Source organism: Buceros rhinoceros, unplaced genomic scaffold (assembly GCF_000710305.1).
Source record: "Buceros rhinoceros silvestris isolate BGI_N320 unplaced genomic scaffold, ASM71030v1 scaffold1029, whole genome shotgun sequence".
NCBI lineage: Eukaryota > Metazoa > Chordata > Aves > Bucerotiformes > Bucerotidae > Buceros > Buceros rhinoceros.
In genome coordinates, this window is record NW_010429565.1 from 55,031 (window position 1) to 68,310 (window position 13,280).

Here is a 13,280-nt window from a genome sequence, read left to right on the forward strand (position 1 = left end):
GCAGGCACAGCTCAGGTGCAAAAAGGCCTACGATGTATGGTCTGCACCTGGAAATACAAACCCAAAGTCCTGTGATACCATCAGTAAACTGCGCTTACAAAATCTGAAGATGATTGGGCATGGTTACTTTCTTGGGCAAAACTACGCTGAATGGATAACTACATTTCCACTGGAATTCCAGGACAATAGGCAGTCAATGCCCGTTGTAACTGTTAATGCACATTTTCTCTTTCTAGGTCTGTGAATTAGACTTCTGTCCTAATTTCTCTGCATTTACTAAGTTTTGCTCCTATGGAGCATCTTTATGTTCCCCATTTGTGAAAAACAATTTAGAGCTACTTTAGAATATGTAATGCTTACTGAGTGCAAATTAAGCAATTTCTCTATATTTGCAGCTCTCAGAGACTTTTACTGACTTGAGAAAGCAGTGAGTTAATGAAAGCAAGATTAAAAATAAATTCATGCCCCACTTCAAGTCATTATGGGCATGATTTCAAGTCAACGTTTAAAAGCAAGTATTCCAAACAATTGCATAATGAAAATAATGATTAGGTTTTTGCCTTTAAGAAAAAAATAAAAATCAACAACTTCTAAGGCCAATTATGCTTCATTTCCAACTATAAAAAGGGAATTAAGAGAGAGTTTACGAAACGCATGCGACCACATATACCTAGGCTTTCAGCGGGACTATTTGCATATTTTATTTTTTCCTAATTGCCTCTACATATCGCGTATACTAAACACAAAGTAAAGATCTGGAGCTGTTACACATCTTCCTCTATCTGTAGTGTCTAAACAAGATGGACAAAAACAGGTCAGGCACAAGATGGCAAACTTAGAAGTGCAAAAGGTTTTGTGAGAAGGTTCTTGATCTTCTGAAGAACCGTTTGGGCATTTCAGAGGACAGTCATGACACGACAGACCCGAACAATGAGTGTTCTAAGGACATTCTGTTTTTCACCTTTCTTCCAAATCAGGTCTCAGTTTTACATCCAGTTCAGGGCTACCGTCCTGACAACCACAGTTTGGTGCTACTGAAGGAAAGAACAGCGTGGTCTGTGGTTACTTGCTGTCCTGCATTAGCCAGTAGTGACAGCAATTTTCCATGTAGTCGGTGACTGATGGACAGATAGTTTCACCACTGGACCAGAGGCAATTTCAACAGTTCAAGAGTAACTGAACAGAATCTCTCTGATCTTTATCTATTTAAAGTATTAAATCACACATTTTGGAGACAGAGGCAGGTGAACCCTGACAAGACCAAAATAGCTGGGGAGGAGGCAAAGAAAGGCTTCAGAGAACTCAAGCTGTTGAACACAGAGAGAAAACAAAGATTTGTGCTAGTATGGAGGGAAGAAACCTGTAGAGAGAGAAATGTCTAGTTGCTCAGTAAAAAAGTTAATCTAATTCCTCCAAAGGGGAAGGATATTTGCTTAATTAGCATAAATCCGAAACAGAATTATACTCACTTTATACAACATTTGCCTTGCCCATTTCATACAGTGGATGCATACAACTGCATTCATGCACCAGCCTCCATCCTTCCGTGAGGCTTTTTTGTTGGTGGTATTTTGGTTTTACGCTCCACAGCCTGCAGGTACATTTCCTGATACACAGTGATACGCAGTTTTCTTTATTTCAGACTTTTACTGTCTTGGCAATCATCATTCCATCAAGGCTCTCATATCCACTTAGTAATGGATATTTTTCAATGCAGAGATGACAATAGTTAAAGTTAACATCATTCTTCCCCTCAGTCTCCATAATGGATGGATTGTAGACTGAGAACAATCCTCCTTTTCTGGATTATACATAAGCCAATGTGTACTGTTATGGAGATTTTAAATATTTTATTTGGTTTTTTAAAAAAAGTAAATCTTCCTACTAGTGAATAAAAGGCACTACCCTGTAAGATAAATCCTGCTTAATTTTTTGTCAGTATTTCCTGATTCATTAACTTTGTAACAACAGTCCTTACAGTGGATGAAGTATTACCTGTCCCACCATCTAGCGACAAAAGGTTTGCATTAGCAAGGTTCCAATTTGTAATTGACCATCTTCCTACCACTCTGGAAAGCAACATCCTCAGCCTACAAACTCTGTTTTAATTACATACATTACTCATGTAACAGCAATGTTCTAATTCTGATGGAGACTCTTAGACACCACACTCCCATCGACGCTAAATGAAGTCAACAGTAAAGTGGTCTCCATCTAACAGCCTTCATTACACAGTTGTTTAGCTCATCTTGCATATGGTAGATAATTATTTCAGCCACCAGCTATTACTCCTGTATAAGAATGAAACCAAGCAACAAAGCCCCCCGCCAAACCCCACAGCCATCAAGAGCACCAATGGATTCATTTCTCTAGACTAGCTCTGACACCACAGAGACGCTGGTTTGCAGGAAGGGAGATTTGCCACTTGAGTCTCATAGAAGTTTCCACACTAAAATTTCTTGAATGAGATTTGTTGAATGAGAAAATGTGAATGAGATTTTTCCAAATTACTGAACTTTATGAAAATAAATAAACCTTAATTTAAAGGCTCACTACCGGGATACTCCATTGATTAAAGAAGATACCAGCTCAGCTATAACATCTACCAGGTTTTCAGTAATGGTTATTTCTCATCTGTTATGGGAGAAGTATTTCATTTTAAGGATTTATTTTTTTCATAAAATTATCTACTTACACTGATGTCAGCCTTAATAAAGCCAGCAGATATTAAAGTGTAAAACTGTATTGTTATTACAGAGGTCTACAAGATTTAGTTGGAAGCAATTTAACATAGTCATAGAGCTTACTTCACTCAGTGGAATATTGAATTGTTAGTTTTGAACAAAACTACTCCCAAAAGAACCTTTTAAGCATTTCTCAATAACAAGAATCGAATAGGCTACTGTCCTGTTTTTGCAAGCCACAAGAGAACACTGCTAGTGAGGATTTTTATCAGAAAATAGTTTATTATTAACACACAGACACAAAACTCCTAAAGAAAACTAGGTTTAGTCAAATACAAGGTTCTGCGTTTTCTTAGAAATTTGCCCTGTTTTCTAGGTTGTGACAGAAAATTTCAGGTGCTTTCCTTAACTCCTCATCTATAAGACATTTAAACCTTCAAAAACCGAGCAGGCAGCCTCAGCCTGGAGTTGCCTAGTTTGAACCATGTGAAAGAGACCCCAGAACTCTTGAGCATAAACACTAACTGCACATCTAAACCTCTCAGCGTTTAAAACTGCTATTAAAACTGCTCCCATAAATTCTTTAACCCATCCTCACCGGTGTGATGGTACAGGGAGTACTAGCTAGCAGTCAAGACAGGATGATAACTCGTCAGCTCACTCCAGCACTCATGCAAGGAGAAAGGGGATGGGCCTTCTGCTGGTGGCTAGAGCAGGACTCAGACCTACTGGCCTCAGGAGCTCTGCTGACTTGATTCCTCTGACACCTGGGGATTTGGATTACCTCCATCTGATTACTGCAGCCTTATGCTGCACAGTTCTGCTGTAAAAGTTACACCTGGCCCACCCATAAGCTACACACAGCTCAAGAGCCCTAGACTGGTCACCCCTGCGCCTGGCAGGCATGCCGAGCTGTGCTGTAGGGCTTTGTTCATACAACAGTTCACTCAACAGTTTAGTGTTCTGATCAAACCACACTATTACTGTACAGCGTATTCCTAAAGCTGCCCTGTCTCCGAAACACAGTCGGGGTTCAGCAACAGCAAAAGACAGCTTGAGACCGAGTTTTTCCCTTCGTTCTGCTACAAAGAAAAGACTCAACTTCACATGTGCGCTCAGGAAAACACGAATATGGTCACATCGTCTGGTTCCTGTGAAAATCGCTCATCTACTTCAAACAATGAAAAGTGACTGACTCTTATATTTAATGAACATAACCAGAGAAGTGGGGCAGAGGAGGAGAGAGGAGGCAATAATCGTCCTGTTTGCTTCCCTAACACTGGCCAAGTTTTCCTGACCTGTACCAAGGAAACATGTAAGAGGACCATGAGAAAGGGAGAAGAACAAGACACAGACTTATTTAACATGATATACGAGTGAAAAATAAAGTTAAAAGCTTCTTACCGGCATATTGTTTTTGCTATCAGGACAATTTTCATCCTTTTCCACTTTAATCTGCTCCTGACTTCCTGATTTTACAAGGTTTTCAACTGGCTCTGTATCTTTAAATTCAGCTTCTGAACCCTTCATTGCATCAGTTTCATCTTTTACAGTAAGAATATCAGACATCCTCATTAGAAAAGGTTATTTTAAAATTCTACAAGAAATACGGAACCTTTAGGACAAAGAAAAAAGTGAATCACTGAGTAATTTTTAAATTGTTAAAAATTACATAGCTAAACAGCTACCCAAAATAAACATGATTTTGCTACAAATAGTATTCCCCCTCCTGTTGTAATATCTTTTCCTGTCTTGTATCAGATAGAGAGATCAAGTTCTTTTAAACCACTTTTAACAAGAGGCTTAAAATTATAGACATCTATACAAACGATAACTAAGAGCTGCACTATAGGATAACGTTTGCAGGTTTTCTCTTCTGTATTTTAAAATAAACACCTGAGCATTCAGATACTCCAAATCAAACTGTCTTCCAACAGAAATAAGGGAAGGTTTTCTCACTGAAAGGAGAAGAGAATTACATATAGTTTCATTTTAAAAGGTTTGCAAGAAAACGGGTGAATCATAACGCATCAAGTGCGTGAACATTCACAAATTCCATTAAACTTGTAAGTTTCCTAGTTGCCAGGTAACAGTTCTGAATGCAGGAACTAGCTTACCTACTAAATGTAGCAAAACTAGTCTTAATAAAATAAAACGCTCTTTCAAAGGCAATAAAAAGAGACAGCTTTGGTAATTAGGATAATAACAACCATTATCAGTAATTATAATTTATAATAATAATTTTAAATGCTACATAAAGATAACTCATGATTAAAGCTATAACAGAACCACTGCAATTTTCTGTAAGCAATACAACCTCTTGAAATTGCTCAGCTACACCACAAGATGTAAAAACAAAAATTTTCCATTTCTTAAAAGAAGCCAAGAATAACATCTGAATACTTCATGTCCATCATAGAAAATAAACAACAATCAAATAACGTTATGGAAAAGTCTAGGTAAATATCTGATTTAGTACCTGATATGTCCTACAGTTTGGGGATTGTGGTCTCCCACAAAAATAATATAAAATAATCCAAAGTTCCTTTTCACAGTTGTCAACCAAGATGTTAGTTGTAATGAACCATCTGGAATCTGGCAGGAGGAGTCCCATGTCCTTATCCCCGGTGTAGAGTCCTGGACAGAACTAGGTTGTCTTGAATCAGTAAGAACATCCCTTTCGAATGCCTAAAAATCAACAAAGGAAATACACGATACTTTTATTTGGGGTGGGAGGGAAGAAGGAACATAATGACACCCAAATCCTTAAACAGTTATTTCAAGGAAAAAAGTGGAGAAGAAATCATCATTTGTCATATCTATTTCACTCTAATTGCTTTATCTAGCAGTAATAATATTTTTCATTACGCTTCCAAGATATTTCTTTATTACAGAATTCACAAATAGTTGTAACAAAAATGTTGTTGGCTTTCCTCGTGAAACTGTGTCTATAAACAAGCAGGTATCTTCCAGAAGGGTCTGAAAAGACACAGTTTGAAATAAGCAGCCCAGCAGGTGCGGAGGAGTAAAAGGCCATGAAAGCTCACAAATCCCTGTTAGCATAACAGCATTTTTCTCTTTGTCATAGTCAATAATCTAAAAGCACAATATAATCCATATTTTAGGCAAGCTGAATTACAGAAGACTATTTTATTTAACAAAGTAATTACCCTTGAATAAGGATTTACAGATTTCTACAAAACTGACAATATTCCATCTTCCCTCTTTTCGAGACTTGCTTTTCTGAGAAACTGGTACAATACCGCTCCCAAGGCAGCAGCGTTTGAAGTGGTAAAAGCAACAACAGACTTCTAATAGCAAACAAAATAGAACCTATGAACACGGCAAAAAATACCCTAAAGCAAAGCACACAAATAATTGTCTTTCAAACCTGAGAAAGATGCACTGAAATAAAATAGCTGAAAGGGATCTCTGTATTGCATTCCCCAAACACTTTTCTCATGACTAGTCAGGGGCTTATTAAAACAACAACAATAACAAACATCAAGAATATCTTCTGTCAACTTAGATGAGCTACTAATTTCCATGTGAGTAATATGACAATTAGGATTGTTTTGGGAAAACAAGAGAAAACCAGAGTTGTTTGAAGTGAAGTTAAGAAACGAGACATTTATACCACGGTTATAAACAAGATTTTAATCTATGCAGGTGAAGAACCTGCACTAAACTGTCCCCTTTCAAAATTACGAGTGGTACTACACGCAGGAAGAAAGGATGGAAAGACAAATCACGCAAGATGTTATTGTCTCCCACGTATTGTATCCTAGCTGAAAGAATCTGAAAGCATTTAAACGTTCTGTGGTATGAGGTCACTGGAAAGCAATTAATATCAAAATTACAAGCTCAGGCAGTGACAGTGCCCAGACTCTTACCAGTTTTAATGCTTTGGGAAAATAAAGAGTTTAATATAAATTAATGTAACAGAAAGCTAGCTAAATGTAAGACTGACTTTTCAAGACAGAAAAGCCATATCCTGAAGAAGAACCTGCAAAACTGCAGACGGGAAGTAGGATTTACAATGAATCAAAATAAAGCAAATACTTTTATATTCACTACGTTCCACAATGGTATCACCAGTTTGTATTTGAATTGTTTTGTATACACAAAGATACTGCAGTCCCTTGATCTCTTCCTGGAAAACAACATTTAAAACAGCAGACAACAACGTTTCAGAAGATACATGCGCATAAAGAATGAAGAATAATGTATTCCCCTCTTGCCCTCAAATAAACCCCACATGAGAGATTTGGGGAAGAAGAATTTAAAATTATCATTTAAATAGCGTGTAGCATTGAACATCTCTTAAGTGTCACAGTGTCTCATTCCTGGTAAATAGCAACAACTTTGAGGAGAACCCCTCATGGTGCTGAACTACTCCGTTGCTACAACTGAGATGGTATGAAACAGCAGCATCTCGGCCCACAGACTTCTGGGTCTCCTTGCAGGTGAGATTAAAGCCTGGCTACAATTACTTTTTCAGATCTGAAGAACCATACTGGTTGATAAGAGATATGACATACTACAGACATTCTGACTTAATAAATCTTGCTGCAGAGAAGTATGGAAAAGAAAGATAAAAGATGGGCTGTGATTCAGGCCTGCAAAAGACCCTATTCACTGAATCTAATGGAGGGGAAAGGATTACAGATGAAAGAACACACTGGAAATAAAAAGATGGGGAAATGCAACAAAGGATAGAGAGTTCTCTTTGAGTGTCGAGTTAGCTTTTCCAGACAATCCAGATGGTGATTTAAGACTTATAAAAAAGTTCAGATTAACCACCCTTACTGTAAACAATACTTAAATAGAGATGCTGTTTGGTTTTGTTCACTGACATGATATGTATTGTCTTTAGAGAAACCTTAAAGATTACAGGCTGAAGACAGGAACCCACCACACACACACATTTATGTCCAGTTACAAATATAATCTTGGAAATTAAGTATAATTTAACTGCTACTCCCTACACAAACCACACATATAGTAACTGTAATCAACATCTTAAAAGATTTTTCTTTAATTCTACCAAGTTCACTAAGAGCTCCTGTCCCTTTGCACTGCCATTTAAAAAAAAAAAAAAAGGTTATCAGCATACTCTGTCAGCAAAACTCATGCCACAAACATATTTTCTTGTCTATGCCAATCCAGAAAATGGAGGCACAAGAAAAAAAGTCCTTATATTCTTGTTCTGAAAAGTGGTAACCACTTTGTCTAGGCAACTATTCTGAATGAGCCCCTTTTCAGAAAGAAAATTGTTATTAAGAGCTCTCAAACAGAAGTCTAGGACAATGCAGACACAGGCTTTCCAGTCAGACCATAACAACTGTCAGTTTTGCTTTATTTTGCACAACTCAGAGGCCAAGTGATAAAAGACATCAAGCAAAGCCATTGCTGTGTCTTAGGACAGAAGCCTCTTGAATCACAAGACATGGAAAACCACTGGGTCTGTTGTTTCAGGTTCTGACTTGAAAATCATCATATGCAAACCCACTAAATTGACTTGGAACAAGTGAGGATATTTCTGGGAACAGGATCTACTCAACTTAATCCAATTTCTCTAACAGGCATCAAGACTTCCATCTCCTCCTTGCAGACAATGCAGATAGGAAGATTTGCTCTGCCTGTGACAAAAAACATTTATTTATTTTTTTTTTTAAATAAAGGTAAAAGTCAAAAGGTAATGTTTCACTCTTTGTTAAAGCTATTATTGATATCACTGATGTCCAAAAGACCCCAGGATCGGCTGTCAAAATAACTGGTATAAACAAAATCAGGGCAGGAAATTGGATTAGAAGGGTGGGGGTGAAAAGTCTGCGTGCAACACAAAGTACACACACTGTCAGTGGAAAGGTAAAATGAAAAATTATTTGTTAAACAGGCTTCTGTTCCGGAGATATTTCAACAGAATTCTGCACAGGTCCTTGTTGTGGACAGTATCTACCTCCCTCATTTTTACTACAATCATAAGTAGTTTATCCCCCTAACCTGACAGTCAAACTCAGTCAGTGCTGAATTCCCAGTGAGGCTTGTTGCGAGTCACTCAGGAATCTCTATGCAGTGCCTTGCCTCAGTGCTCAGTATTTGTCTAGTTACAGATAAAGCTGTACCTCTCTTCAGAAGCTGCTCTATTATCTGTGCACTGAAAGCTGGAACATAATTATCCATCTGTACTCTCTCTGAAACCAGACCAAGGTTATGTGAAACAGTACAGAGAAAGCCATACTTGCTGTACTGCATATCTATGTCAAAGGTTAAAGAAAAGGAAGCAAGAACAATCAATGTAGTAAAATTCGAAGAAGGAAGCAGCAGTAGTGGAGTTGGTTTTCTATCCCAGCACCAGAAGGCCAGCAACCACAGGAAAGACAGGTGAAATACAGGACTAAGAAGCGGCTGGGAGTGAGGAGGAAGCAAACATTATGGCACAGAGACAGGAAGCAAGAAAGTCTGGTATTTGCCCCATTTTTTACATACATGTGAAAAATCTGTATAGTTTTGTTAGATTTGTTATATAGTTTCCATATGCTAAATGTGAGAAGAGACACAGAAACTGATTCTCTCTGGTAGCTCTAGACTTCCTGTAAGCATTTCTAAAACATTTCTTGTGAAGTCTTTCCTGTCTTTCAGAAAAGCAACACTAGGGAAGATGAACACAGCACGTAACACAGAACATTTCTGACCAGCAATCAGGAATCCTCCATACACAACTATGAGAACCACCTTCACAATCAAATTGAGTGAAGAGGCTGGGAATGAGCTCAAAACAGTGTGGATAGAGTTGAGAATAGACGGTACTAATCTAATAGAAGATATTGATAATTACACATTTTTGCTCTTGGTTTGCCTTTGCTACATTTTATTTCTTAATTCTCCTAGCTCGGAGTCACAGAGCTGACATTCCTCTGCTGAAAGACACCTTTATTCATGTACACTTGCCCAGAGGAATCACAGCAGTACATTACTTTTTATACTAATAATGCTGATTTCCATTAAACTGAGGAGAATCAGCCTTGGATTTACTTCTATTCTGTTTGAACCAGGATTATAAGGATAATCTTCCCTGGAGAGGAAGCATCAGGAAGGGGGAAAAATGCGTAAAAGGTGCTCTGCACTGAACAACAATTACCTTTACTACCAGAAGACTAGACTAGTATTGTCCTCATGAGAAACTGTACTGCCTACTTTGGGGGAAGCAACAAATTCACCTGTTTTTCTTCCAGGAGATCACTTTGTGTAGGACTCATGTGATTTCAAGAGCTGTTACAGTAGTAGCTGCATGAGATAAAAAAAAACAACAAAACCCCTCCACACACACACCACTGGCCTCTTGCCATAACGTATACTGCAGCTTCGCGCAGCAACTCCACCACAGCTTAAGCAGAACAGCAGACTGACGAGTATGGCAATGTCCCTGGGAACAGCATCTTGCCTTACTCCTACTAGCATGCTGGTGACACAAGCCTGCTTTAGATGTGGAAGCTCCATTTTGTTTTTCTTTTGAGAAAGGTCAGGACCTTCCCTAGAAAAAAAGACTTTGAAGACTCTTACATGCAAGTCTGGCCACAACAAGAGCTTTTCCAGCTATTTTTCACCTCAATTATTTTAGGGAACATTTAAACACAATATAAACATTTATATTAGCATAACAACCTCAGGGGTTTTGTGATTAGAACAAACACCAACCTTCCCAAGCAACCAAAAACACTCAGAAAAAGTTACACATTTCTTTGTTAGGATGAAAGGGGGAAAACGTTTATGCCTTAAGCAGAAAGTTATCCATCAAAATTCTTTCATTCTTACATTAACAAAAACTACAGGTATAACAAAGATAATTAGTGCATCCAGCTTCTGCTTAGTTCTTGAGGACCACTATCTGCACACAGTTCTCAGAAACAATTTTGCCAAGGTAGACCACTGCCTCACACAGCCAAACGAACAGAGAATGCGCTGCTGTCAAAGGGAGGGTCTTGCTTCTTCCTTCTGACCCCTATAGCCACACCTCCACCTTCACATCAGCTCTGCTGCCTGCTGAGCTTGTCTATGGTGTGATTCAACAAAAAGTGACTGAGAACCATAAAGCTCTTTTGCTAGAGTAGTTTTTGAGGGGCTGCTGAGCTCTGGTGGTGTACACGAGTTTCTATGAGCACTAGCCAGCATGAAGTAAACAATGAGCAGAGAAACAGCAGCATCTCCCTCTTTTTGCAGTGGCGACTGTCACATCAGCTCTGTCCCAGCAGTCAATTCAGGACACTTCAACAGCACCAGACTAGTTAAAATAAAACTATGTGAAGGTGCATGTTAGGGGTTTTGTTGTTGTACCTTTTTTTTGGGGGGTGGGGTGGAGTATCTTACAACTGAGAGCCTGTAGATAATATTTGGAACAGATTAATTCCTTTAGGAAACTTTCCTTAGGGGAAGGGCAGGAAAAAGGACTGGAGGAAACGTCCTCAGGTGGTAAAGAAGAGGAAGAGAGAAAAACAACACCCCACACAACCTTAAAAATCCTGACTTGGACAGCAAGGGAGGATTCCAGAGGGAGCAACTATTCTCCTGCCCACGAACAGACCAAGCTATGCTCACAGATGCCGAGAGCCATAAGCCAGGGTCTGAAACCAAACTTCCTCACTCCCTCTCTTGATCAGTGCTTTACCTCTACAGCCCAGAGACTGAAAGACTTACAGAGTCTACCACACTGCTTCCATAAAAATGTAATGGCTGATCATAAGATTACCATCCAATTAACAGAAAATTCAAATCAGTTCTGTGCAATTACGAGAAATAGAAACTGGAATTATGCAGAGGCAGCTGTCCCCTTTTTTCAAAAAAGCCCACATAATTGTGCACATGCTTTCTGCATGCTTTCTTAGGTCTAAAGTTTGAGACCCATTGGGAGCAAAGAATCCTCCTTAACTATGATATTGCGCAGGTCTGATCTTAGTAACAACACAGCATTTAAATGAGAAATTTGTCTACTTTGGAAGCATCAATTTAAAAAATCCCTAACCTTGTTTACATTTATAAACAGAAAAATGCTGTATAAATGAATCCACGCTGCGCTGACTTAAACACTTAAATCAAAGATTTATTCTTTTCCCAAGGATACTATCCACATAGGTTTAAGTTATATATTAATCACTTAAAACTGAATGCTATTTACTGAATTACCATTAGAAGATACTTATTTGATTCAATTTACCAAGCTATTTAGTAATCAGATTTTCAAAGAAACCACATGACGATAAATCAGAATACAAAAGTATCATGTGCAGTTACTCTGCCTCTTCCAAAATCAAGGGCTGAATGCATCCCACTATGTAAGTTGTGTCCTACCAAGTGTAGAGATCATTAAGACGTTAACTAGACAGAAGTAGGACCAATTTTACCAGAAGACGTTTGCAGACTTTCTTGAGAAAAGGCACTCTAAAGGAAATTCAGAAGACAGAAGGAAAATCCCACAACTGTGAACCCGATAAAAGGCTCTCTTTAGGTAGCCTTTTCTGCACTGCAGCTCTAGTTCCTCTTGCTCCAGTAATCTGCTTTTATCTGTCCTGTCTCCACACCAGGTACTACTACAACACCAGAAGCTGGCATAAGAGAGTGTGTTTACACCTCAACCACTCCAGCTTGCCCTGGTGTCTGAGCTCACACAGACCTTCACTGACTGCATATACCGAGATACGGGGCTTTACTCTCGTGTGACCAAGGCACCACCATTGCTGCGAAGTCTAACAGCCTTGAGAAAGGAAGGCATGAAGAGACATTGTTTTATAGCACGATAGCAAGATTGACCAGAACACACGCATCAAACATCCACTTCAAACCCGTGCACACATTTTAGATAGGTACAGGTTACCAGCACTGTATTATTTACACAAGAATCATGCTGTATATCAGAAACAAAAATTGAAGCTTGTCCCCAGTCTTTAAGTATAATGAACTACGGGACTGAGAAGTTGCACATACTACAGTCTCTCAAACATTTTTAAAAACCAGTACAGTGCCCCTCTTTGTCACACTCAAACTATAAGTTAGGACACTACCACTGTTCATAAGATAGCTGACAGGCTTTTAAAGAGGACACCTTTGACAGTAATAAGCATGTAAGAAGTCAACCCGTCTTAACTATCCCTCCTCCCTTTTTTATATTTTAAACTCCAAGCAATAATCTAAGGTTCTTTAGCCCTGCCTCACCTTCTCCTCCGAGTCCACTACCGAATGCAATAGAAATGCTCAGCTGATAGCAATAAAAAAAAAAAAAGATAACTCCTCCAGGAATATAGCTGCATACATGAGAATAAGAAATTTAACAGCCAGCAAGACTACAGCCATCTAAAGTCTTCACACTGATAGAAAACTACAGTATTAAAGTACTTATGAAGATCAGCAGGAGTTTGTTATTGGCATTTGTTATCCATAAACTCAAAAATTCTGTCCTAGGAACAGTGTGAAAAGCGTACACCAATAAGCTGAAAAAACACTGGCACTACAACAGTGCTCCTTCAGAGCAATCTGGAGCGCTGGCTCCCCAGAAGGGTCAGCCGCCCCGTTCTGCACAGAGCATTGTCATTCTCTTAGTAG

The 13,280-nt window shown here is 38.7% G+C and overlaps 1 protein-coding gene across 2 annotated transcripts in view; it reads right to left on the bottom strand.

Annotated features, from left to right (window-relative positions):
- R3HDM1 (R3H domain containing 1) overlaps nucleotides 1–5,298 on the bottom strand; it is a 54,622-nt gene extending 49,324 nt beyond the window's left edge. Inside the window, exon 1 of one of the 2 annotated variants that reach the window (XM_010142666.1) lies at nucleotides 5,164–5,298. In XM_010142666.1, the coding sequence (XP_010140968.1) occupies nucleotides 5,164–5,298 (135 nt within the window). Of the gene's footprint in view, nucleotides 1–4,088; nucleotides 4,260–5,163 lie in introns of those variants that run through there. The other variant, XM_010142665.1, reaches the window with a different exon arrangement.
- Nucleotides 5,299–13,280: the final 7,982 nt, after the last annotated feature.